The 26431-nt window shown below is 48.8% G+C and overlaps 2 protein-coding genes across 3 annotated transcripts in view; one reads left to right on the top strand and one right to left on the bottom strand.

Moving 5' to 3' along the window:
• Positions 1-793, bottom strand: part of LOC104307356 (argonaute RISC catalytic component 3) — a 78235-nt gene extending 77442 nt beyond the window's left edge. For both annotated transcript variants that reach the window (XM_054170529.1, XM_054170531.1), the window contains exon 1: positions 422-793. In XM_054170529.1, coding sequence (XP_054026504.1) covers positions 422-440 — 19 coding nt within the window. In that variant the 5' untranslated portion in view covers positions 441-793. The remainder of the gene's footprint in view (positions 1-421) is intronic.
• A 1744-nt stretch (positions 794-2537) lies between these two features.
• Positions 2538-19016, top strand: CLSPN (claspin). The gene is made up of 25 exons (XM_054170990.1): positions 2538-2607; positions 3338-3467; positions 4008-4456; positions 5235-5402; positions 5757-5843; positions 6081-6153; positions 6681-6789; positions 7501-8054; positions 8511-8702; positions 9622-9806; positions 10340-10542; positions 10857-10921; positions 11538-11743; positions 12225-12385; positions 12462-12688; positions 12920-13034; positions 13705-13795; positions 14089-14186; positions 15289-15453; positions 15550-15671; positions 16064-16188; positions 16940-17051; positions 17862-17944; positions 18142-18303; positions 18490-19016. The coding sequence occupies exons 1-25, from the start codon at positions 2593-2595 to the stop codon at positions 18601-18603; spliced, it is 4011 nt and encodes a 1336-aa protein (XP_054026965.1). The 5' UTR covers positions 2538-2592; the 3' UTR covers positions 18604-19016.
• Positions 19017-26431: the final 7415 nt, after the last annotated feature.

Genomic DNA, 26431 nt, shown 5'->3' with positions numbered 1-26431 from the left:
CGGGCACAGACCTTCCCCCGCAGCCGGCCGGCCGCTCAGCAGGCGCTGGAAGGGGCCATGCAAACCTCGCAAAGTTTACCGACCTGCTGCAGTTCCTCTTTAGAGGGAAGCGGCCGGCGGCTGCCGATTCGCCTCCGCGCCCGCTAGCCTGTCTGCCCCGACGCCAGAGGCCTGCTCGGGGTCACCCGCGGGCCCGGCCTGCATCACCCACCGGACTGCCCGCCGGCGAACGCCCGAGGACGGCGGTGGCAGCCCCGGCCGGGCCCGCGGCCTCCTTTCCCCGCAATGACACGGCCCGCCGGGCCCAGCGCCGGGCCCGCGCCTGACAGGGCCGGTGCCGACCGCGACCCGTCAGGCCTCAGCCGGCCAGGACCCTTCCTTCGCCGCGCCATCCCCCGCTCCGCGCCCCCACGGTTCTCACCGGGTCCCAGCGCTTCCATGGCGGCGGCGGCGGCCTCGCTGCGGTCTCCCCCGGCCCCGCCGACCGCCCCGGGCCCCGTCGCCGGCCCCGCCGCCGCCGCGTAGCGCTTGATCTCGGGAATATTGGCTCCGGGGTGGGGGCCTTGTGGGGGAACCGGGGCCGCGGCGGCGGCGGGGCGCGGGGAGGACGAGGAGGACGAAGAGGTGGAGGAGGAGGTCGACGACGAAGAGGGGGCGCGGCGGGGACCGATCCCCGCGCTCCGCTTCCCCGAGCGGCGGCGCAAACAATCCCCCCGCTGCGCCGCCGCCGAGCCCGTGCGCGCCCCCGCCGCCGCCAGCACGCGCCGCCGCCCCCCCGTGCGCGCCCCCCGCCTCCCGGGCGACGAGGAGGAGGAGGAAGAGGAGGAGGAAGGAGGAGGAAAAGGCCCCTCCACGCTGCCCTGCTGCCGCCGACTCGCGCACACGCGCCACCCCTTTGCCCGCGGGAGCGCGCACGCCGCCCCGCACCCTTTCTACGCTGGCGCGGCACAGCGGCCGGCAACAGGTGACGGTGGAAGCTCCCCGTGCGCGGCCCCGCCCCTCGCCTTAGGGTTCCGCCTCAGAGGGCGATGGGAGCGCGGCCTCCGTTCCCTGCCGGTGTTTTACCGCGTTCCACAACCGGCACCAGCGACGGAACATGCGGGCGCACCCTGAGGCCGGCTGCCCTGGTGCCATCCTGATTCAACAATGCCAAGGGCCAGGTCCTGCGCTCGGGTCACAACGATCCCAGCCTGGGAGCAGTGGCTGGGAAATGCCCACTGGAAAAGTACCCGGGGGTGCTGATCGACAGCGGCTGGAAATGAGCCAGCAGTGTGTGCCCAGGTGGCCAAGAAGGCCACCAGCATTCTGGCCTCAATCAGCAAGTGTGACCAGCAGAACCAGGACAGTGATCGGTGGCTGCCCACTAGCTGGCATGGAGATCAGTAACAGCCATAGGACACCACCCAGGAGCCACCTGGAAAGCACCATCAAGCTGTGTCTCACGGATTCATAGATTTCTCGCCAGGTTTGAAAACTATTCCTAATGTAGTATTGAGATTACAGTCTTAAGTACAATAAACTGTTCTATAGTATTTTTCTTTTACTGACAGAATGTCTAGAAAGTTCCCCTAATTCCAGGAATTTGCACTCTCAGTTGGTAGTTACTAATTACCACCGGCAAATACCTGACAGATGCCCGGAAGCAGGTCTGCAGCCTCCACAGGTGATGCAGCACCAGAGACAGGCTCACAGCGGCAGGGTCAGGCTACCCTCACAACTGAGGCCTCTTCAGAGATATAGCCTGGCCGTAGCTCTGAGGAGCTGGTGTCCCTCAGGAGGCCGGGCTTGCAGACCCCAGCGGCACTCACACAGTCCGATAGCGCACCACCTAATATCCATGGGGCTCCAGGGGCCGGTACCCGACCCCACCAGCCCGCTCAGCGTTACCCCGCACCTCACCCTAACCGCCAGGAACGCGACACAGGGCGGGCTCATCACCTCGAAGCGTGAACGATGATTGGGCCAGACGAGGAGGGCGGGACTACGCCAGGAGGACTCTCCCAATAAGGACGTGGGGGCTGGATCTCCGGGGCAGCCCTGGGCAAGTCGTTGGCTGTCTGCGGGGTTGGGTGGGGCTGGGGCAGCGCGCGAAGACTCGAAGCGATTTCCTACGCGGCGGGAGCGGCAACGAGACGGGGCCATGGCGGCCGCAGCGGAGGCCCCCGCTGAAGTGAGTCCTGCTGTTCTGCTCTGCTCAAACGGCTGGCGGTGATGGCAGTCTGCGGCCTGCCTGCAGTTTTAGGGCTCCTTTGGCTGTAGCTCAGCGGAAGGCCGGGGAGGGTTAGCAAGGGGCAGCGAGCGAAATGGCGGCACTAATAGCATTAGCGACGGTGATGAATGGCGGTAGCGGCGCCTCGTCGGCCGCCCTTCACCTCTGACGGCATCAGGCCGTCTCCGCGTTCGCTCCGGTCTTTGTAGACTACACTTCCCAGCATAGCCGGTGGTTCTCTCTTCCGCCTTGCTGCCCGCGCTGCCTGCCGGGAAGGCCGCGCTCGGCCTATCCCCGTGGGCGCAGTGCATGCTGGGGGGAGTGGGGGCCGGCCGTGCACGCCGGGAAGGCGCCGTCTGGTGTGGTGTCTGCTGGGGCGGGGGATGCTCGGTCCCGGGGCCGGTCCCTGTGCTTGTCCTAGTGCCCTTTTGTGAACCTCTTCGTGCTCCAAATCTATTTCTGGGGGTTATCAACCGTGACGGGGGTCCTGGGACGTAGGAGAGGCCCCTCTTACAGCGCCACCGACTACCGGGGGTGGGCACCTTGTCCTAGAATCCCAGAACCGTTTCGGTTGGGAAAGGTTTTCGTGGTGTAACTCTGTCAAATCTGGTGCTACCGTGCATCCCTCAGCACCACATCTCTGCATCTTTTAAACACCTTCAGGGATGGGGACTCGACCTCGTCCGTGGGGACGTTGTTTGGAAGAAGTTCCTTCTATTGTCCAACTTAAATCTCCCCGATGCAACTTGAGGTGACTTTCTCTTGGCTTGGAGGAGCCTGTGTAAAGAATCCTCACAGACATCCGCTGGTCCCTATTTAATTAATTTAAGTGTAATGCAGATGTGGGAGAATAATGTTTGCCATTACCATTTTCGTTTGATGAAGCTCAGCCAGTGTGTTGATTGTCTTACTACTGTGCACAAGTTTCCCTTTAAATACTAATAAAAGCTGACAAGGTGTAATCTCCCTTTATGTACATACTAATTCTTAAAATGTAATGATAATGTTGCATTTCAATATAATGGTGTAAGGGGTTAACCAGGGTTTTGGAGTGAAGCTGGACACCAAGAGTCATGAATAAGTGAATGGCACTTACTGTAATAAGGACATTTTTCTTTTGCTTTGTAGCTTCCCTTAGAAGATTCGAATTCAGACTTGCAGAAAACCCTTGACAGTGACACTGACAGCGGACAGGGCAGCTGTGAAACAACCTCTCCAGCTCCCTTCAGCAAGGAGATGGCATCTCTGGATGACAGAGGTCTGTACTCTTGCCATGGGTTTGGCTGGGTGCTTGTTGCCTGCAAGGGTGCAGTTTTTGTTTTACAAAGACGTTTGTAGGGAGTTGTTGCAGACTCCAAGCTGCCTTCTTTTTTTGTGGGTCAGAATGTGGGCAGATGAAATGTAAATCTGAGAAGTATCTTTGGAGGTGCAGAATGAGGAATAGTAAGTGGGATGTGAGTGTCTAAATTGGTTGTTTCCTTTCTTTTTTTGAGTTGTTGCTTATTTAACTACTCATTGTAGGATTTATTGCTATTTTAAGGCAAGTCACTGATCTCTCAGTGAAGGATTTTCAGCTTTGCCTTTGTTTAATTATAGTTAAGCTATAACAGTTTGGGTCAGTTCTAAATTGCACTAGGGAGAAGTGGGTTTTGCAAATGAATTAAAGGTGATTTGTTGACACCTGTGAAATATAACAGATAGGGGATTCTATGTGTAGCTGGTTGGTTGTTAATTATCCTGGGGGAGTTTTCATAGTCTGCATCCATGTATTTTTTTTTCTGTTAACATATTTTGTCAGATTCAGAGGAAGAGATTTTTATATGTAAAAAAGCAAAAAGCAAGAAGGTGCTTCAGGACAGTGAGAGTGAAGAGGGAGAGGATGGTGACTCTTTTGTGCAGAATGATACTCCTGATGGAGATAAGGAAAATGGAGAGGAAGAAGGGAACACTTCTGCCCAGAGGAACAAGAAATCTCATCGGATTCGCCAAGGTCTGCTGGGCAGTGATGACAGTGATACTGGTGACCAACTGCAGATTGAAAACCTTGAAACCAGGAAGTTTGACTTGCCTGAGGGTGAGCTGGAAAAGGAGAGACCTCTGAAATCTGGGAAAAAGTACAGAAAACATAAACATGATGCAGAAGAAGGGACAGCGAAAAAAGCTGTAGGAAAATCAAGAAGGAAAGAGAAGGAGAGAAGAGTTGAGTCCCTTAAAAAGCTGAAGAAAGGAAAGAAGCCTAAAGCAGAGGTAGATATTTTAGCAGAAAATCTCAGATGTTTTCTCAACTAAGTTGAATTTGTTACCGATTACTGTGCTTAGTGCTTCAGCATCGCTGGTGTCCACGTTCCAGCTGCTGGTGTGGGATCCACGGAACATCAGTTTCATCTGCAAAGATAGCTCAAACCCTAAGGGTTGATGATTTGATGCAGAAATTCTTTGAGTTCTGTAGGGGTTTGTAACCTGCAGAAACAGCTTTGTTTGGTGTTTCAGCTTTTCCCTGTCTTATTCTGCTGGGCTTGGAGGAAACTTTGGACTTTGGGGCTGTTTAGCTGGGAGAAGAGCAGCCTGAGAGGGGATCTGATCAGTGCTCAGCAAGAGCTAAAGGGTGGGAAGCAAGAGGATGGGGCCAGACTCTTCAGTGACAGGACAAGGGACAAAGGGCACAGACTGGAACCCAAGAGGTTCTGCCTAAACATGAAGGTAAAATTCCTTCCTGTGACAGTGCTGGAGCCCTGGAACAGGCTGCCCAGAGAGGTTGTGGAGTCTCCTTTTCTGCAGAGTTTCCAAACCCATCTGAACATTGTGATCCTGGGCAAGCTGTTGTGGGTGCCCTGCTGGAGCAGGGATGTTGGACTGGATGATCTCCAGAGGTCCCTTCCAACAATCACCAGGCTGGGATTCTGTGATTCTGGATTAAAGATCCCTTGTACTTTTTCCGACTTCTTTCATCACAACCTTTTAACACCAAAGAACTGACCAGGACCTTCTGAAATGAGTGACACAAATACTTTATTCTTGTGGCCAGCAGGTAGATGGTGTTGAGAGGTATCCTTTTAATGACAGTGGATGTCTTCTGGATGACAAAGAACTTTTTGACAATGGCTTAGAAGAGGAAAATGATTGTGCCCCAGAGGATGAAGAGTCAATAGAATCGATACGAGCGGCAGTGAAAAACAAAATTCAAAAGTACAAGGTAACATTTGAGAGTGATACAGGATTGTTAGTGGGTACTAAACCACATTTTGACAGTGGTGGACTCCTGCTGCTATGACAGAGGAGAGGGTAATCCTCTGCTTTTTGTTCTTAAAGATGGAGGGATGTTGTCCTGCACAGTTACAGAGATCTTGCTGCAGCAGGAGCTTTGGAAACCTATCAGAAGTGTTCAGCAGGGCTTGTTTTGGTTTCTGAGCACTCCTGCTGGGTTTGCTTGGCCAGTGATGATTCTGTACAATTACTTTTTTGCTTGTGACTTCTTTGCCCTTGGTGGTGCCTGTGTCCATCCAACCAAAGAAATGAATCTCTTTTATTTTTTTTCAATGCACTGTAGAAGAAAGACTCTTCTGAGGGTGAAGGCTACAAACATGTATTTGATGATGAGAGTGAGGATCCTGTATTAAAAGAACCAAAGAGGAAGGTGAAGTATTCTTCCTTTTAGAGCTCTCTATCATTATTTGCAGTGATTTGAATGGGTTTTGTCTGCATGCTTCCCAATGCCTTTTGTTTTCCATTTTTAATGCTTTTTTTTTTTAAACTGGCTGCTTTCTTCTGACTCCTTTCTGTTGGAGAAGGGAAAATAAACTGTTTAGAAAGTGTAGCTGGAGTCCCATGTTTTGTTTCCTGAGCTCAGAAGCCTGTCTTTTCTTTCCTTAAGGAGCGGAAGGCAGCCAAGTTAAGTAAAGAAGCCATTAAACAGCTACATAGTGAAACCCAACGACTTATTAGAGGTAAAACTTCAATTCTTTGTATGTAGAGGGGTATCAAGTATCCAGAAATCCAGAGAAGAAATGGAAAGAATGTACCTTAAAGCTTAGGACCTTCTTTCCCCTTAGAATTGAAGGGTGCAAGACCATTGCTCCCCAAGAACCTGTTTTAAAATGTCTTTAACTAATGGGGAAAAAAGAAATCCTTGTGCAAACACTAGCACCTGTAAACTTGTGTAAAGACAGTGCAATCTGTAAAGATTTGGGTAGGTGTGTGATAGACTGTGGTTCTGCCATCCTGATATTAACATCACAGCTAATTTCTTAATGAGAGCAACAAAGGTGCTGCCAATTTGGTCTTCAAGACCATCGCTGTTGGGCCTCTTTCCCAAACAGCAGTGTTTGCTGCATTCCATTTAATCTCTGCTGTTTGTGCCTGCTCAGGTGTCTTTGCTGCCAAATACTCGTGTCAAGCTGCTTTGAATTTGAGACATCTCCCATAATTGCCTTGGTTGATGTGTTGGATTTTCTTTCACCTTCTCTCTCTGTAGAATCCTCTGTGTCTCTCCCGTATCACATGCCTGAGGCCAAAAGCATTCATGAATTCTACAAGAGCAGACCTCGACCATTGTGTCAAGGAAATGCCATGGCATTGCTGAAGTAAGACTTCAATCTTCCTCATGTTATTTTTATGTCACTTTTGAGGACATCCCAGGTTTGCTTTTGAGGACAACAGGACTTCTGTATGCTGTAGGTGTTGGGTGATGTACACACCTGCTCTGTGTACAGTCACAGCTTTTTTGCTGGTTTAATTTTAGCTGTTATTTCAGTGGAAGGTTTAAAAACCCAACTTTCTTAGGCTGCTTTAATTCTATGAACACCTGGAAACTAGGAGTGTGTCACTGTTAACACAAGGCAAGGCTTCACTCTTTTGGCACAGACACACTGTTGAAGTAATCAGGGTCTCTAGTTACTCCAGATGAAGCAACATCCTTATGCAGAGCTGCTTTAATGTGGTTTAGAATCACAGAATTGCTAAGGTTGGAAAAGACCTCCATGTTCATCAAGGCCAACCATTAAAGGTTTAGACTGGACTCCAACATTTCACTTAGACTGTTTCTTCTTCTGAGTAATGTGTAGTAAAATACTCAAGCTGCTGTGGTCAGCAATTCTCTCAGGAATACTCTGATAATGTAACTAATACAGACTGATTATCTCCTCAAAAAGAAGTTTTCCAGTCTTCTGTCCTTCACCTCTCCCTGCACATCAATGATAGTAACTAGAAAGTGATTTCTTTCTCTCTTGGTTTCTTCTCAACCTTTTCTCCCCTCTGACAGCAGCCAAGGGTGATAACATTTCTGCCTCTCCTAGGTCCACTAAATATCAGCTGCCCCTAAATGAAAAATCTGCAGACACTAAGAACTCCAGCATGGGTTGCAGAGATGGACCAAGAGGTGATCAATCAGCAGCTACTGAACCAGAAACAAGCCTTGACAGAGATGCTGATGCTACTGTGAACAAGCTTCTTGCTGATGGAGAGAACAATTTGACAGAAGCCTGTGCTGAAAAGCCCAGACAGGACAGTGATGATTCTCACACAGTTAGCACTGTGACAGCTGACAATGGCACAGAAGAAGAGCAGCCCTCTAACCTCCTAAGCACTGAGGGTAGTGAACAAAAAGAGAAGGAAATTCCTCTTGCAGTTGGAGGAGATGCCCTTGAGCAAGGGGGAGAAACAAGACCAGGCTCACAGTGTGAGAAAAGCCATCAACAAGGTGGGCCTGGATTGGCAGCACAACCTGAGAAAGTGAGGAAGTCCAAGCTGGATAAACTCCGTGAGCTGGGGGTGGACCTGTCCATCAAGCCAAGAATCTGCTCTGGCAATGAGTCCTTTATAGACCTTGATGAATCTGAATCAAATAAAGGTAGTGCTTTTTTTGTTGTAACCCTCTCATACCTGCCCAGGTCATTAGAAAATCTCTTAAGAGCCATGTTCAGGCCCTAGATCAGGCAGGCAGGTGCTACTGGTTTTAAGCTGAGGGAGAACAGGTTTAGATCTTAGGAAGCTCTTGGGTATAAGGGTGGTGAGACTCTGGAATAGGCTGTCCAGGGAGGTTGTGGATGCCTCTTCCCTGGGGGTGTTCAAGACCAGGTTGGATGAGCCTGGAGCAGCTGAGTCTAGTTGAGAGGTGTCCCTGCCCACAGCAGGGAGTTTGGAGTAGATGATTTCTGAGGTTCATTCCAACCTGAGCCATTTTAGGATTCCTTTGAAAAATTATGCTCAAGACCTACTCTTGATACAACTTTAACACTTGGTGCTTTGGAATGCTGTCAGATTAACCTGGTCTGTGTTTTGAAATGTAATTTATATGTTTTTATAGAAATAGAAGCTTTGAAAGCACGTTTCCTGAGGCACACTCTGGGAGCATCAAAATCCAAACCTGAACGGACAATCAACATGAGCATTATCCGTAAGGAGTCTACGCCTGAGGGGAAGGAGGAGCTGAAGTTAGATGTGGTCCAAGCAGTGCTGGCTGCAGAGAGCCTGGAGGAAGCAGTTCACACAAAGCCAGGTTGGTTTGGGAGGATGAATGATGATGGTTGGATTAGAAAACACTTTGGTTTTTCATCTCTCTCCTTCCCTATTTCCCAGTCCTTCCCTGTGAAAGAGAGCTGAAGAGATCTTCATCTGTGCAATTAATATCCTCTGAGCCTTATTTTAAAAGAGAGTCTTTCAAGACTTCTCAAATGGCTCTGGCCAGTGTAGATCTCTGGGTAGGTTGGCTTAGGTGCTGGGTAGGTTGCCTTAGGTGCTGGGTAGATTTGGGTGAACTTAAAGTAGAGCTTTGGGAGGTACAACTGTCTACTTGTACTAGATAGTGCAGTTTGAGCCATCACATTGTTAAGGTTCATCAATCAAGGTCTCATTAATATGATATCTACTCTGACTCTGAATGTCTGTTGTGATTCTCCAGCTCTGCTTCAGTCCTTAGTTTCAGGCTGCTTCTCCTTGTACTGCCATTGTCTGGCACATGGGACATGGTTTAATGGCCATGGTGGTAAGCTGATGGTTGGACTCAATGCTCTTAGATATCTTTTCCAACCCAAGTGATTCTCTGGTTGTGTTTGTAGCTGCTCTTCATGATTTCATGTGCTGTAGAACATCTGCCTGTGACAATTGGATACTATTGCTCCCAAAAGACCCAGTGGTGAGCCAGACCCTGTTGTCACTCTGAGTGCTGCAGTGGTGACATTGCTGGATAACAAGGAATCTTGGTAATCCATGAGTTTGTGTTGTCTCTCTGAGACTGGGCTCATGGAAACTCGCTGCCCCGGCTCTTCCAGCCGGCAGCTGATTCATCCCAACATGAAAACAAAGGAATTTTTAATTCCCTGTTGATGTGTGTGGTTACATTAGACTGGAAGCTCAAAGGCACTGAGGTTAAGGACTCTGTAGAACATCTCATGCATTCACCTTTCCTTTCTGCCCAGGTGAGAAGCTGCGGGTGCTGAAGGCTAAACTCCAGGAGGCCATGAAGCTCCGCAGGACCGAGGAGCGCCAAAAGCGGCAAGCGCTGTTCAGACTGGACAATGAGGAGGTGATGGAGGAGGACGAGGAGGAGGAAGAGGAGGAGATGACAGATGAATCTGAGTCTGAGGAAGAAGCCAATCAGGAGGTCTGTATGCAACATTTGTGCATAACCCAGTCAGCTTCTCCATTCTGCTGCCTCTCTCCAGTGAAATGAGGCTTTTGTGCCCTCTTTAATATCAGGGAAATTGCCAAGAATTCCTCCTAGAGACTAAAAGCTTCCTGCAATTGGCAGCTTGAGGGTTTGGGTTGTCTAAAACAACTTATTCATACTTTATTTGTCTAAGCAATATTAAACCAAAATGTAAGTGTATAGAAGATCCTGGTGCCATTTTCTCTGTGTCCTCATCTTGTTGCTAGCAGGGACAAGACTGAGTCACCTGCACAGTTTGGGATAGGGGTTGCCATGATCTTTCCTTTTCAAAAGGGATCAGATGAGTTTAGCTGTGTCAGGCACCTCTGTGCCAGTTGTCTGAGTGGAGTAGGAGCAGGTAGGAGCTGTGGGTGTCACTCAGCTTCATCTTCTGTGTGTTAAAACCTTTTCTTGCAAATTATGTCGGGAAGTTGGCAGATCAAGGCAATAATCACCACATTCCTGCTGGGTCTGGGGGTGTCTTACAGAATGTGGAATTTCTGCTTGGTGAAGCAGAGGAAGATAATGAAGATCTAGAGGAGAAACACACTGAAGATGGAGAAAAAGAAACTGACAAAGAATCAGTTGATGGAGAAAAGCTGGAGAAATCTGTGCACTGTGATTCTGTTCCCAAACCACCTTCCATGGAGTCCACACTGATGCTTTTTAAAGACAGCTCCTCAAAAATGGGGTAAATAAAGCAAAGCCTTAAAAATGGTGCCTGAGCAGCTTTCAAATGGGATCAACACATGTGGATGATGCCATTTAAAGGACTTAATTTTTCCCTCTCTTGTTCTAGTAATGATATCTGCATCCATGTATATTTTCTTTATATAGATTTGTAGATATTCCTATACATTTTCTTTTTTCCCTGTGATTATGTAGTGGAATAATCTGCTTCTTAAAGTGCACTAGATGAGGGATTTTTTTGTGGTGTTTGACAGGCAATAACAACTCATCTTGTCTGTGTTGCCAGATAAATACATTTTATTTCATGCATTGCAGATATTCTCTTCCTGATGAGAAGCTTGAACTGGAAGAAGGTGCAGACAAAGGAGCTGCCAAGTTAGGTAAAGTAGAACTGTTATGGTAGCTATTGGTTTGTGTGGTTTTTAACATGGCACACATAGAAGTCTCTATTTGAGTTTGGTATTTGATATTTTTGTTGTTTTACCACCTGTATGTTTATATAGGATGATTTATGAAGGTTTAGGCTGATGGGGGGGAAAAAAGATAATGGGAGGGCTTAAAAAAAAGAGGAAAATAATTTTTGAAGAAGCAGCATAGAAAGAGCCAGGAATCAGTAAGATAAAATTCAGTTTAAAAGTGCAGTATGCATCATTTCTTCCCTGGAAGGCTTTTTAACCACTGGAACAGGCTCCCCAGGGAGATGGTTGAATCCCCATCCTGGGAGGTGTTTAACAGAGGCAGTGATGTAGTTCTGTGGGACATAGCTTAGCACCAGCTGTGGTAGAGTTAAAGAATGGTTGGGCTCAATGATCTTAGAGGTCTTTTCTGACCAAAGCAATTCTGTGATTCTCTCCCTGAAGAAAGAAATCCAACAGGAGCAGAAAATAATGAATTTTTAGCAACCTGTCAGTGTTGCAAAACAGGATCTTGAGATTTCACTGGAGCAGAAAAAGAAAGAAGTTACTAAGCACTGTATTTCGTTTCTTCTTTTGCCAGAGGATGATGATTCCTTCTCTCTACCAACACTAGCCAAAGAGAACAGCCATAACAGCAGCTTTGAGCTAATAGGCTCCATGATCCCCTCATACCAGCCCTGTAACAAACAATTGTCCCGAGGAGGGAACTTCTTGTCTGCAGCAGGAGGTTTCAGGTCACCTTCCCCAGGTTTTTTCAAAACAAGCTTTATCAGCTCTGCTTCCAAGGTAAGGCTCTCAGTCCTGTTTCTAGTATTAAGATAGTGGGTAGTGAATCAATCTGTTTGGTGGATCTGACAGTCAAGACAAAATAATAGCAGGAGGTGGTATCTAGGCACACACTTTGATAGGAGTAGGATTTCAGGAAAGCCAACTGTCCCTGGAGTTTGAAAAGTGTCCACATTGGAATGGGTGAAAATGGTGTTAGAAAAACTTGGACTCTGGAACATCAAATTAAAATAGAGATAATGTAAAAGCAGATACTATGATCTGGTTTCTATGCCTAAAATATATGCATAGTCAGTATTTTGAAGTGTACTTACACAGTCTACACTCCATGTGATGTCAGTGACTCTCAGAGCAGTGTGGACACAGTTCCTGTGTGGTGTTGATCCTTTCAAATAGCTGAAATGTTTTATCCCCCTTCTAGCTTTTGAATTCCAGGCTTGCCAAATCAGTAACTTGTGTATTTTTCTCTTCCTTTGACTAGAGCTCAGGAAAGGCATCTGAGCCCTCTCTTCCCATAGAAGATTCTCAGGATCTGTATAATGCCTCTCCTGAGCCCAAGAGTTTATTTCCAGGGGCTGGTGAGTCACAGTTCCAATTTTCTTTGGAAGATGACACTCAGAGCCAGCTGCTTGATGCAGATGGGTAAGTGAGAGGTGTAAAGGATGGTGTTTTGTGCCCTCTATACAGCAAGAGTTTAACTACAGACTTCTCCTTTCAGGTTCTTGAATGTTGGCCAACACAGGAATAAATACCAGGCCTCCAAGCACCAGCTGACTCTGGCCAGTATGGATGAGAATGCAATGGATGCCAACATGGATGAGTTACTGGACTTGTGCTCTGGGCAGTTTAGCAGCCAGGCTGAACGCGAGCCCAATGCCAACAGCAACAAGAAGCAGAACATGGAAGAACTGCTCAACCTTTGTTCAGGAAAATTTGTGTCTCAGAGTATGTCTTGAATTCCCTTTCCAGCTTTGCTGGTCACTCAATTGATAAGCTTTGTGCCAAGATGCCCTTTAGTTTTAGGCACTAAGGCAGAATGTGGGGCTTTGGGACTTCTGAGGGCTCTAACAATTTATCAGCCCTGTGGGAGTATGCTACATCATTTCTAGGATGCTCTCTAACATTTTAAGAGCAGAAATGTACCTGCCTAAGCTGCCATCTCATTATTTTTTGTAGCAGGTTCTCCAACATGGGCATCTTCAGTGTTTTCCAAGGCAGAAAAGGACAGTGACATAGAAGATCCAATGGCAGAAGCTCTGGCACTGTGTTCAGGCTCCTTTCCTACAGACAGGTTAGCACTGGTCTTCCCAAAATGTACAAAACTTCATACAAAACTCCACTCTTTGTGTTTTCTTGTTCCACACCAATTCAGAAAGCTGTAAGCAAGCATGGTCTGCTTTGGAGATGAAGTATTGCTGGTGGCTCAGCAATCACCCCCTGAGCGAGCAGCGTGTTCTGTTTCCACAGCTGCTGTGCAGGGAAATCTTTTTTCTCTCACTGATGGTGAAAGAAGTGTTGAAGAACTTCCATTAGATTGTTAAAATGTGGGGCACTTGGCTTCTGTTCTGGGTTGCCAAAGTACAGGAACCAAAATCAAATGTTAGTCCTTGCATTTTCTCCATTGGTTAAACTGGGGAGGTCTGTGGCTACCTGACCAAAGGATAATGAGGCTTAACAATGGGAATGTTAGGGGGATCCAAAAGGAATTCTAGAGGGAAACAAACTCAGGATTTGATACTTGCCCCATTGCCCTTGAGAGTGAAGAGCTGAAGTCTTAAAACATCAATGCTGGTGGGGATTTGGGGCATTTAAAGCTAAATGCTGTTGAGAGACTGCAGCTCTTGGAACACTCACAGGTTTATGTGAGACCAGCTCTCAGCATGGTTTTATCTTGCCTTGAAATGAAGCCATCCCTTGAGCTGAAATGAAAACCTGCATCTCTTTCATTTGCTTTCCCCTAGGGAAGAAGAAGATGAGGAGGAGGAGGAGGAGCAAGAAGAAATTGGTGATTTCCAGCTTGTAGCAGATGACAATGCCTTTGATAGTGAAGAGGTACAAGCAACTGCAGCAGCATCCTGCCTAAGAGAAGTCCTTTTGTCTACTTAGTTTTTTAATACATCAGTGTAAATTATTGTGACTTCCAGAAGAAGCTCCTGAAACATTTTTAAGAGCAGTGTTGAGATCATTTAAGATGTTTCCTTAAGGTTGTGATACATACAGGATAAAACATCTTAGCAGAGCAAATCCTCTGAAGAATTTGTGCTCTTCTCAGTCTGTGTTTGATTGAAGACTTGAAAAGAAACTTCCAGAAATTCTTTCATTTCTGACAACTTCCTTGTTGACAGGATGGAAAAAGTGGAGACAGTGATGCTGGAGAAGCAGAAACAAGTGATGAAGAAGAACAGCAACTGCTGGAACATAGACAGGGAGTGAAGAAAAAACTGTAAATACATCTCCCTTTTTTTTTTGTATCTTAAATGACAGAGTATGAATAGCACTAGAAATTGAAGTCTCTAGTCAATGCCTCCCCAGCACCAGTAGCTAATGTTTAAATGGTGCTGGCTCTGGCTGGGTGTTTGCTTTGCTGCTCTCACCTTGCACGAGTTTAACAAAGTTACTGGTGGGCCCTAAAGGTTTTCCAGTCTAATTTTCATTGTAGATGAAAATCAAAAGGCTACAATGAAAGAAATACAACATCTTTCTGAACAAAAAAAGAATCATAGAATGGCTTAGGTTGGAAGGGATCTTAGAGATCATCTACTTCAACCTCCCTGCCATGGGCAGGGACACCATTGAAGTGGACTTGGGTGCTCAAGGCCTCATCCAACCTGGCCTTGAACACCCCCAGGAAGGAGGCAGCCACAACTTCCTTGTCCAACCTGATCCACAGTCTCACCTCCCTCATGCTGAAGAACTTCTAAGGTCCACTCTAACCCTGCTCTGCCTCAGCTTCAAACCATTCCCCCTTGTCCTGTCTCTATACACCCTTACGAAAAGTCCCTCTGCAGCCTTTGTGTAAGATCCCTTCAAGTATTGGAAGGCAGCTCTAAGGTCCCCCTGGAACCTTCTCCAGGCTGAGCAACTCCAGCTCTTTCAGCAGAGGTGCTTCAGCCCTTGGATCATCTTTGTGGCCCTTTTCTGGACTCATTCCAACAGCTCTGTGTCCTTATGATGTGGACACCACAGCTGGAGGCAGTATTCGAGGTGGGGTCTCACAAGAGAAAATGCAGGAGTGTTGCTGTCATTCCTCATGTCTTAAGGTCTTTGTTCTAGTAAGTAAACCATCTAGTTGGCAGTTATTGCCATTGCATTTGGAAGGCAACTGAATGTGAGGGACAACAGTTTGGGGTGCTGTGTGCTGGGAGGCTGTGTATGGAAACATGCAAGAGCTTTAGTTGTGGTCTTTTCAAACACTGAAGAGGTGTCATGAGTTCTCCTGTGGGATAGGAGTTGATTTTATGTCAAAAGCTAACTCTTGCTCTCAGGAGATCTCTGTGATGATTATTGGTCTACCAAACTGAACTCTTTTAACATTCTTTTTCTAGAAAACTACAGGATTTCATGGAAGATGAGGCAGAGCTGTCAGGGAGTGATGTGGGGAGCGAGGATGAATACGATGGTGAAGACCTGAACGAGTATGAAGAAGAGATGATTGATGAGGAACTCCCCACTGAAGCAGAATTAGGACATCAAATACAGAAATTCCACATGTCAGTGACAATATTAGTATTGATTTTGGTGTGTGTGAAGTCCTGGCTATTGGATCTTATCTGGACTAACCTCCTCCACGTGTCCTGTGTTGACAGGAAGGCCATGCTGGATGACGACAAGCGTCAGTTGCGCTTGTACCAGGAGAGATACCTCATTGATGGTGACCTGCATAGTGATGGCCCTGGCAGAACAAGGAGGTTCAGATGGAAAAATATAGGTGCCTTTCTGATCCACAGTTAATAGATGGGGGGAAGGGCCTGGTGCTTGGGACATGGCATTTAGGGATGTGGTATAGTGTTGACTCTTTGGTGCTGGGTTGGAGGTTGGATCTGGATGATCTTCGAGGTCTCTTCCAACCAGATATACCCTGTGATTCCATGACTGGAATGAGAGTGTGTGTATGAAACAGCAGTCAGAAGGCCTTTCAGGAGAACATGGAGTCTTTCACAAAGAAATTGGGTTGGGAGGGTCCATGTTTGATGGGGTGGTTTTGGGTGGGGGTTTTTGTGGGGGGTGGGGGTGTGTGTGTTTCTCCTAGTCTGCTTATTTTATGCCTCTTGAAGTTGGCAGCTAATGAGTTAATTTTATTTTATTTTTTTCTTTGTCCAGATGATGCTTCACAGATTGACTTGTTTCAGAGAGATTCAGATAATGAGGATGAAAATGAAGAGTTTGAGATAGAGGCAAAATGGAGGAAGGAGCGATTTGAACGAGAGCAGTGGCTCCGTGAGCAGGTGAGAGCTGTAAGACAGGCATCGTGCTCAGGCTCTACACCACTGTTAGATGGGAGAAGGTTACTTCCTCAAGTTAAATTCTGGAAAAAAATACTGTTAATTAATCATAGAATCTTCATGGAATCATTAGGGTTGGAAAAGGCCTCCAAGATCATGAAGTCCAACCCTGTATCTTTGCTTTTTGTTGTGAATTCTGCTCTTTTCTGCCAGCATTGTACAAAGAGAGAAAGTAGTTCAGAAGGGAGAGGCAAAATGACTGTTCTGAGACAAGTCAGCTTCAAAAGTGGAATGAGTCTCTTGTTCTGGGAGCAGAACTTCCAGTTTTAGAAGTTTCAGTATTAGGTCAGGTGAAGGAGATGCTATAGGTTTGCTGTGTGTTAATAGATTGAGGATGATGAAGTATCTAAAAGAAGAAACTGTTACAGCAGGAAGTAAATAAAAATGAATAATGGATGCTAGAAAGAATTTCTGTACTGAGAGAGTGGTCAGGCACTAGAAGAGGCTGCTCAGGGAGGTGGTGGAGTCACCATCCCTGGAGGTGTTCAAAAAGCCTGTGGATGTGGCACTTAGGGCCCTGTGGTCATGCAGGTGTTGGGTAGAAGATTGAACTTGATGATCTTCGAGGTCTTTCCCAACCTTAATGATTCTGTATTAATTCTATGGTTCTAAATTAATTTGCATGATGGAAGGACTTGATCTACTTAACTGTTCATTCTTAATAGGAGCTTTTTCAATTTCCTCTCTGCTACAGAAGGAAAAAAATAAAGAGCAGGGGGAGGAGGAAGAAGAAGAAGAAATTGGTGAAGACAGCCAGTTCATGAAACTAGCAAAAAAAGTGACTGCAAAGTCCCTGCAGAAGAAAGGTAAGCAGCCTGTGCACTGAGGGGCAGGCAAATAAGACAAAGGAGGCTTGAATTCCAACCATTGCTTGTGGTCTCCAGTGAAGCAGGCCACAGATCAGAAGACTCCAGTGTCTCTCTTTCTTACCCCAGTCTGAGCTCCTGTCTTGCAGAACTTGAAAAGCTGAAGCTGTGTAATGTAGTGAAAGTAAATGTCAGTTTTCCTTGGCCGTGGCAAAAACATGACACTAAGTGTGCAAAGCTGTTTCAAAGCCAGATTTTCCCTCTTGACTGGTAAAAGACTCTGGCAATGACTTCTGTAGATGTATGGCTCATGGTATAATTTGGTGTAGGTTCTCCTCTCCCCATGTTTACTGTCTGTTGCACTCCAGGTGAGGTCTCCCCAGGGCAGAGGGGCAGAATCCCCTCTCTCCATCTCTGGCCACGCTTCTTTTGATGCAGCCCAGGCTGCCACTGGCCTTCTGGGCTGCAAGTGCCTGTTGCTGGCTCACGTCCTGCTTCTCATGCATTGGCAGCCCCAAATCCCCTTCTGCAGGGCTGCTCTCAATCTCATCATCCCCCAGGCTGGACTGATATCAAGGGCTGCCCTGACTTAGGTGCAGGACCTTACACTTTGCCTTACTGAACCTCGTGAGATTCTCCTCTCCAGCCTATTCAGGTCCATCTGGATGGCACCCACCCAAATCCTTTAGTCTCATCAAGCACACCACTCAGCTTGGTGTCATCTGCAAGCTTGCTGAGGGTTCCCTCAATCTTGCTGTGGCTCTTTCAAAGGAATTCAGAAACTGATGTTCTCCTCTCTGTCTCTGGCAGCCAGCCCAGCAGTGGTGGTAAAGGATGCAACCTTGGTACCCAGCAACCCTTTTGAAACATTCAGACCTGCCAGTGATGTCCAGGTGGGTAGTGGCTCTGCAAACTGGCATTGCCAGGCTGCAGAACACAGCAGGGTGAGCTGGCCTTGGATTCTAACCACTTCTGGTTCGTGTGGTGGTAACATTTGAGTAGGGAGTGGTCTGTGCTAGTGAGAATAACCTCCTAAAAGAGCAGTCTTGTTTGTGTGAGTGCTTTAATGCAGCATTTCTTTCTCCTCCAGATAAAAAATGGGTCACTCTTGAACAGACCTAAAGCTGTCCTTCAGAAACTGGCAGCAATGTCAGATCTGAATCCAAATGCTCCTCGAAACTCCAGGAATTTTGTCTTCCATACCCTTTCTCCAGACAAGAGTGAAGAGGCAAAGGAGAAAGCAAAACATCAGGTAAAGATGTGTGTGGGTTGTGCTGCCAGGTGCAGATCATTTAAACCTACAGGCTCCAAGTTAAGAGCGCTGCTATCAGAGATGTTCTGTGAGTTCCCAGGATGTGCTCTAAATGATACTCTGCTCATTCAGAATTTCACCTTTTGGGAGGTTTTCTGTATTTTAATGTATCCTGCTCCCCTGCAGGTGAAGAAAAGAGGTCCTGCTGCAGTAATAACATCTCTGGCCAAACGGCCCAGAGTGGACAGCACAGAGGAAACCACTCAGAGCCGAAGCATTTTCCAGTACCTGGAGAGCTGAACATTTCTGGGTAGGGCCAAAGGTTGTATCTCATCTCTTTGCCAGCTGCAGTTTGTTTGGCAAATCTGCCAGCAGTCACCAGGAAGGCTAACAAACTGCAGTACTTTCTGTGCTGCTCCTTAATTCACCAGTTCCAGTCACTTCCAGGCAATGCTCTTCTTTATTCCCCCTTTATTTTTGTTCTCGGTGCTCTGTGGCAAGGGAGGGCACAAATTCCTTGCTTGATTTGGAATGAAATCTAACTTTGGCTTTCCCAAGCATTAAGGAAACCCACACTATTGTCCTCTGTCCCTGCAGAAGCTCACATGGCTCAGTGGTATCAGTTCCATCTGAAAACACTGCTCATGTGAGAGCTGTGACACAGCCCTGCTGCAGTTAGCTTAAAGCACAGATCAAGGAGGTATCTCTGCAGCTGCGGGGGGAGGGCAGAAGGCAGAGATTAGCTTGTGGCAGGACATACAGTATGAGGGTAGCTGTGGCTTCCCCCAGTGTCTGATTGTCTCCAATGTTGAGCATTTATTAGCTTGACATTTTAAGAAGCTCTAATTTATGTTAAAGAGGTCCCAGGCTCTTATGCTAGCAGATTTTTACCCCCAGTATATGACTGAAGCTTCCAAAAATGCTTTTCCTAGTTCTGCAGTGGTCTGGGCATCAATTTCTGGGGTTTATTAGTGTTTATATTCTTGCCCATGGATCTGAATGTGTGTGTGTGTGGAGAGGGAAGAATGTGAATAACAGATGTGGGAAGGGAAAAGATGTGTTTGGGTTTAGTTGCTTTGATTTTTAGTTGTTTGGTTTGTTTTGCCTGACTGGAAACTCTTTAACTCAGCCATTCCTTTTGTTTTCTTGCAAACTGCACTCATCCAAGAGCAGCTAGTAACAAAATTCCCAGAGTGAGGAAACTGGCTGATAAGGAAACCATCATTCACAGCTATTCTAAACAGTGAGCCAACCTCCAGCCTTTGTGACACTTGTGACTCCATGGGGGGAGCCCAGGCAGTGGCCTGCTCTCTAAGGCCAAACCTCTCCGTGGTTTGATGTCTCCTCCTTCGGTTGCTGACTCTTGTCAGTGAAGTATCCTGGACTGTAAATGTTGTACCATCAGCAGCACACAGCTGGTGTGCTGCATGTAAAATATTTTTAACTGTATATTGTGTTTATAAAGAATTCTGGTACTAATTGGAGTGCAATTTTACAATAAAACCCTGGGTTTAATTTTGGAGGCACTTGAAGTCAATTTACAGGATTTCAGCTCTGGGGATTTCCCACATGTTTGTCTCTCTTTCCCCCTCTCCCCCCCCACCTTCTTTTCCCTTCTTCAGAGCTGTTTTGCTTTTGTAGCCACAACTAAGCCCTTCTCTAGGAACAGCTGCAATAATATTTGAATACAACACAAACAGCACCCTCCCTGGGTTTAGTGGAGGGTGAATTCTCAGGTCTTCCACTTAGTTTGCATAAAAATTCTTGGCCCTAAAACTGTTTCTTTTTTACTGGTTCAACAGTTGGGGGTTGGTTTGTTCCTAGACAAAACTTGCTTCCTGGTTGGCCTTGAGGCTGCCTTTCCCAGTTCATCATCCCCTTTGCTCTGCTGAGACCTCACCTCACATACTGCTTCCAGTTCTGGTGTCCCCAGCACAAGGACACAGAGCTGTTGGAGTGAGTCCAGAGGAGGCCACAAAGATGAGCCAAGGGCTGGAGCAGCTCTGCTGTGAGGATAGGCTGAGGGAGCTGGGGGTGTCCAGCCTGGAGAAGACTCTGGGGTGAACTTAGAGCTGCCTTCCCATACCTGAGGGGATCCTACAGGAAGGCTGCAGAGGCAGCAGCACAAGGGGGAATGGTTTGAAGCTGAGGGAGAGCAGGGTGAGACTGGATCTTAGGAAGAAGTTATTCCGTACAAGGGTGATGAGACTCTGGAATAGGCTGCCCAGGGAGGCTGTGGATACATCCTCCCTGGAGGTGTTCAAGGCCAGGCTGGATGAGGCCTGGAGCAGCTTAGTTGGTGGGGAGGTTGCAGTAGATGATCTCTGAGGTCCCTTTCAACCTGAGCCATTCTGTGATCTGAACAGCTCCAGAAACTGCTGTACACCTGGATCTGGGATGGGAGGTGTGCTAGGTTACACCTATCCTGGGTGGGGGAGGGTTGCCCAGCACAGGAGGGGAATGAAATGAAGAAGGAAAAGTCATTTATCAAATGTTTCTTGAAGAACAATACAACTGAAGGAAGGTCTCTGAACATCCACTTAATTCTCATGTGGTTTCTGCACTGATGGGTGAGTTCTCCTTCAGCACAGAGTTACATTTGAAGCCATAGGATGAAGTGCAAGGGCTTGAAACTGAAGCAGAGTAGATTTAGGCTGGACATTAGGAGGAAGCTCTTCACCATGGGAGTGGTGAAATACTGGAACAGGTTCCCAGAGATGTGGTTGAGGCCCCATCCCTGGAGATATTCAAGATCAAACTTGATTTGGCCCTGGGCAGCCTGATCTACTTGGAGGTGTCCCTGCTGACTGCAGGGGAGGTGGACAAGATGACCTTTGAGGCTCTCTTCCAACCCGATGCAATCTGTGCAGCTGCGAAATTCAGCATCTCCTCTTGGTGCTGATCCTGCCACTAGAGAGCAGCAGGAGAATGCTCTTTCCCTAGCAAAAGGAGGGCAGAAGGATGACAGAAAAGGAGGACAGAAGCTTCGACTGCTCTGACTCAAGGGGAAATTCTTAGTTTTCCATGCTCAATGGGGTTGCAAAGGATGAAATTAATGTAGACCTATAACTGCTGCTTTTTTAGCTTAGCATCAGAAGGTAGAGCAACTTTAGAGGGTTGCCTTTGCCTTAGTGGCCTTTCCTCAGCACCACGGAGCCACAACCATGATTTTTGTTTCACTTTCCCTTTAGAACATTCCCTTCAAAATATGTTTTGCTTGTTCCAGAGCCAAGAGTGAAAAAAACACAAACCCACAACAACACTGCTGGGCTTGGAGTGCTTGGAAAGTGAAATGCACAGAATGGGAAGATTCTTGTTCAGGGAAAATTTCCCCACCACAACCTTTCAGGAGTTTCAGGGGCTGTGAAATGCTGCTAAGCACTGCCTCCACCCCAGGAATTGCTTTCAGGCGAGTGTGTTTCACGCTGAAGGAGCTAAGGTCTCGATGGCAGGAGGGCTGAACACGTGCTGAGATGCTGCTGCTTCTTGTGCCAGACTCCATCTACCCAGCGGGGCTGGGAGCTGGGGGGGGGGCCTGACCCGTGCCTGCACTCCTGCCTGTCCATCTCAGCCCCCTGTCTGGCTCTTGCCGGGCTGCCCCCACCCCAGCTCCAGTCTGGCACCTTAACACAGCTCTGGCTTCTCATTTTCAGGTATCGATTCAGCTCATCCCTCCTGGCACTGAGAAAATGCTGCTGGGCTAAGGGGGAGGTCTGGGGCTGGTCAGGCTGGCTGGAATAGAGAAGTGGAAGCAAAGGTGAGTGTCAGAGGGGGAATGAAGGTCCTCCCACAGCCATGGGGCAGTGGTGCACCTCACCCTGCACAGGAACAGTCTCTGTGGGGCCATCCTGGGCTGAAGGAAGAGCTCCTTCCACTTCCCTCTAATTGTATCCTGGGCTAACTCTTGGTGGTTACAGCTGTGATTTGGAGATGGAAAAGGGGCTGCACCTTGGTAGGACACCAGGTTTCCATCTGAGTTAGGCAGCTGCAGTAAATATACCTCTCTGTTCCTCACTTTCCCTTACCCCCATGAGGGGCAAAAGGAACAAAGCCCTTCAGACCTCAGCTCCTGATCCTAGCCTGCAGCCCCCCAGGAGCTTTGATGAGAGCAGCTCTGCTAAGTGTGGGATGTTACCTGCTGAGTGTGCAGAGAGAAGGAGCTCTCAGACAGGTACCTAAAGGACAGTGAAGACATGAAAAAGAACTGGTAAGCAGAGGGAGGGGGCCTTGGCTGGGTGTGAAAGGTTAACATTGCAGACACGTTTATAATCAGAGCCTTCACCACTGCTTGGCTCCTCGAGGGCTCAAGGCAGTCACTGAATTATGTTTTCCTGTGGAGTTTTTTCCCCCCCTCCTTTTTGCCAAGAGACTGAAAAGGGGAGAGGAAAAAAAAGCCCAACCCACAACAAAACCCCAACAAAACTATTTGTTTGTCTTGTCTAATTTAATTTATGTTATTTATCAAGTAGACAGGTTATTTGAGAAACCAGATGGACCCAGGCTAAAATCATCTGTATTTCCAACACATGAAGAATTGTGTTGGACTGGACACATGAGGAGAAGGGTGCTGCATGTTTGGTGTGTGCTTATCACACCTCAGCTGTCCTGGGCCTTTAATCAGTTGTCCTGAACCCAACACGAGGGTTAAAGGGCAGAAAGATTCCCCCCCAGGCACCCACCAAAAGTGTGGACAGGGAGGGTGTCTCCAAGAGCAGCCATGTCACAGTTATTTATCCTCTCTGGCTTTCAGCCACTCATTATCTGGTGCATCCCATCTCCAGGAGTGATGAATGGGGCTCAGCTTTGGGCAGTGAGAAGGTCTCTAGCGTGGGCTGGGTTTTGAAGCAGAGCAGGTGATGTATCTTTCCCTTTGGGCTCGCAAGGCCCCAGCACCACCTCCTTGGCTTCTTGGGATATGCCAAGGTGAGCATTACCAGGTTTTCTTTTACATGAAGCCTGAAGGTGGGTTTTGAAGAGCCCTTTCATAGCTGAACACCAAATTGGGGGAGAAAATGCCTTTTCCTTCCTCCCTGATTGCCAGCCCAGGGAGCCTGGATGGGGCACAGAGGTCTGATGATGGTTGGGATTTTTCCTGCTCATAGCTTCAAAGTTTTGCAGAGGCATCAATGAGGGCTCAGGGATGATGTGGTGCCACCACCCCGGGGTGAACCCTGACAATGGAGGCGACATTGGTCCCCACTTTGCCTTGATCCCCCTGCACCCCGTGGTCCCTGTGGGTCAAGGGCAGCAGAGCCAGTGTCTCCAGGAGCTGTGCACACATCCTACGAGGGGCAGAGCCCTGCTCCTGACATCTGCTGGGCGTTTGTTTGCCTTGCTCCTGTTCCTGCCCTGCCTCCCCCCGCCTCTTTCATCCTTCCATCTGCACTGGCCTAAAAATAGGGCCAGAGCCGGGCTTGATCTGCTCCTCCTTAGCTCTTCGTGACTCCCCTGAGATCCCATTTGTGGCCTGGCAAGGAGGGAACATGACCCTCTGGTGTCCCTTTCCTGCTCCAGGGTGAGTGATGCCTATCCCTGCAACCCTGATTTTTGCTCCTGGTGGACAAGGCCACAGCCACCAACCTCTACTCCAAGCCCCGCTCCTGTACACCCAGCTCTGCATGGGGATGCCCACAGCCCACCAGGAAGCCCACCTGGGGCTGGTGCCAGCCTCTCTCCTTCCACCCACCCAGCCATGTGCTGCCACCTCTCCATCCCTCCTGCCCTAGCTTTGCCTGGTGCCTCTCTTTATCTCAGCCTTTTCACTCCAGATCTGCTTTGAATTTGCTCCCCTTTTCCCTAGCCCCATGAAAGCTGTTGCCATGGGCAGCTCCAGGGTTCCAATGGGTAGCTCCAGGGATCCCCATGATCTGGGGGTCCCAATGGGCAGCTCCAAGGGTGCACAGGGGCAGCTCTGGGGGTCCCTGAGCCTCCTGCTCCCCAGGTGGGCTCAGCCCCTGAGCTCCTCCCAGGTGTGCAGAAGGACAAGCATCACTTTGGCACTTCCCTGTGTTCTCCCCCTCAGCCCCTTCCCCAAGTGGCTATGAATAAATCATTGTTTTATTACAGAGAAGCAGCTGCTTTTTTCCTTCTCTTTTCTTCCCTGCCACTCCTCCAGCCCCACGCCAGCCCTTTGGCACATGCTCGAACGCCAAAAGCCCCATTGAGGGCCCCTCAAGCATAGCAATTGATACACAGGGCTCCCCAAATCCCATTCAGCTCCTGCTTTTCTGCACGAGCAGCCTCTGAACAGCTCATTCACTGCTCTTTTTGTGCCCGGGGTTAAGTGGTTAAGTGTGTGGGGATCCCATAAAAGGCCTTTACTCCATGAAAGGCAATATTGACATTGTAATCACCAAAGAACTGTTTAGGCAGTCAATAGGGGGATGGAAGGGGGCAGCGATGGTGGGGGCTCAGCAGCGTGCCCCTCACCTCTCCCACTGATCCCCCCCCGGAGCAGCACTTTTGTGGGATTAATGTCCCCCCAGTGCCAGCTGCTGGGGGGGCTGCAGGAGCCGGCGCTCTTTGTCTGGGCGTGGAGGAGCCTGGGGACAGCCCAGGCTCCCGGTGACCCATCGTGTCCCAGCATCCTGCATCCCAGTGCTCCCAGCACCCCCCCAGCAGGGATGTACCCCGGGATCCCAGGGCTGATCCTGCCCATCGGGGCCAGGAGGATGCTGAGGGGCTTGGAGCATTTCTATGAGGAGGAAAGGCTGAGAGCCCTGAGGATGTTGAGCCTGGAGAAGAACAGCCCCAGGGGGGACCTGATCAATGCTCAGCAAGAGCTAAAGCACCTGTGGGGGCCCAGGGGATGGGGCCAGACTCTTCTCAGTGGTGCCCAGTGACAGGGCAAGGGGCAATGGGCACAAACTGGAACCCAGGAGGTTCCATTTGAACAGGAGGAGAAACTTCTCTGGTGTGAGTGTGCTGGAGCCCTGAAGCAGGCTGCCCAGAGAGGTTGTGGAGTCTCCTCTGCAGATACTCCAAACCCACCTGGGCATTGGGATCCTGGACAAGCTTCTGTGGGTGCCCTGCTTTAGCAGGGGGGTTGGACTGGATGATCACCAGAGGTCTCTTAAGGCCCCAGCCATGCTGGGATTCTGGAGACCTGAATGAGGGACAAGGCTTAATACCAGCCTTGATAGTTAGACAGTGGTTGGATTTGATGATCTTAAAGGCAAAAAAACCCCATTATGGATGTGGCTCTCAGCTCCAGGACAGCCTGAGCCGCCTGATTTCCCTGATACCAGCTGGGACATGGGGGCTTGGTGCCCCAGGAAGTCCCTAGTGCCCTGGGATGTCTCTGGTGCCCCAGGATGACCCTGGTGCCCTGGAACGTCCCTGTGCCTGGCTACATCATGGCTCTTCCCATCATCCCCCTTGGCACAGGCAGCACAACTGGAGCCCATGGCACTGGTACCCGCGCTGGGCACAGCCCACGGCATCGCTGAGCCATCCGCATCCCCGAGGGGTTTTGTTTTCCCTCTGGCTTGGCTCCCGCCTGGATTTTTCAAAGGCTGTGGAGCAGCCAGGGCCCTTCCTCCCCCAGCTGCAGCACATTTTTCAAATTAGTGTCTAAATGAAAGGATATTGTTGGTTCCTGTTCTGGGATGATAACCTCGGCGGCGGGGGGAATTTCACCCATGCAGAGAGAATTTGCCCCTCGCCGGGGTCCGTCTCGCCGGGACCCAAACAGGCTGATGGGAACCGACCCGGCAGGAAGCTGGGGTTTATCTTGGCAAGCTGCTCTCCTTGCTGGAAAATCTGCTTTCTGACCTCAAAAATGTGCCACCGTTCCCTGTCTGGCACCGGGGCACCCGCGGCCAGTATCACAGCTGAGGAGCCAGCAGCTGCCAGCTGCCTGCTTGTGCCGTCCCTGAGGAAAGGTGCTCCCAATGCACCCAAAAGCCCACAGGAGTTTTGGGTTTGCCTCTTGCTTCCCATCGCAGCTCACAGCCTGGGGGAATTTAAACCACTCATAGAATCACGGAATGGTTTGGGTTGGAAGGGACCTTTAGAGTCATCTGGTGCAAGCTCCCTGCACTCAGCTGGGATGCCCCCAGCTAGAGCAGGTTGCTCAGGTGACAAAGGGTGATTCGAGCCTGAACTTCCCTTTTGTCACTTCATCTTG

This window comes from Dryobates pubescens, chromosome 20, assembly GCF_014839835.1.
Source record: "Dryobates pubescens isolate bDryPub1 chromosome 20, bDryPub1.pri, whole genome shotgun sequence".
Taxonomy (NCBI): domain Eukaryota; kingdom Metazoa; phylum Chordata; class Aves; order Piciformes; family Picidae; genus Dryobates; species Dryobates pubescens.
The sequence above is the reverse complement of the archived record's forward strand: the minus strand, read 5'-3'. Positions and strand labels throughout refer to the sequence as shown.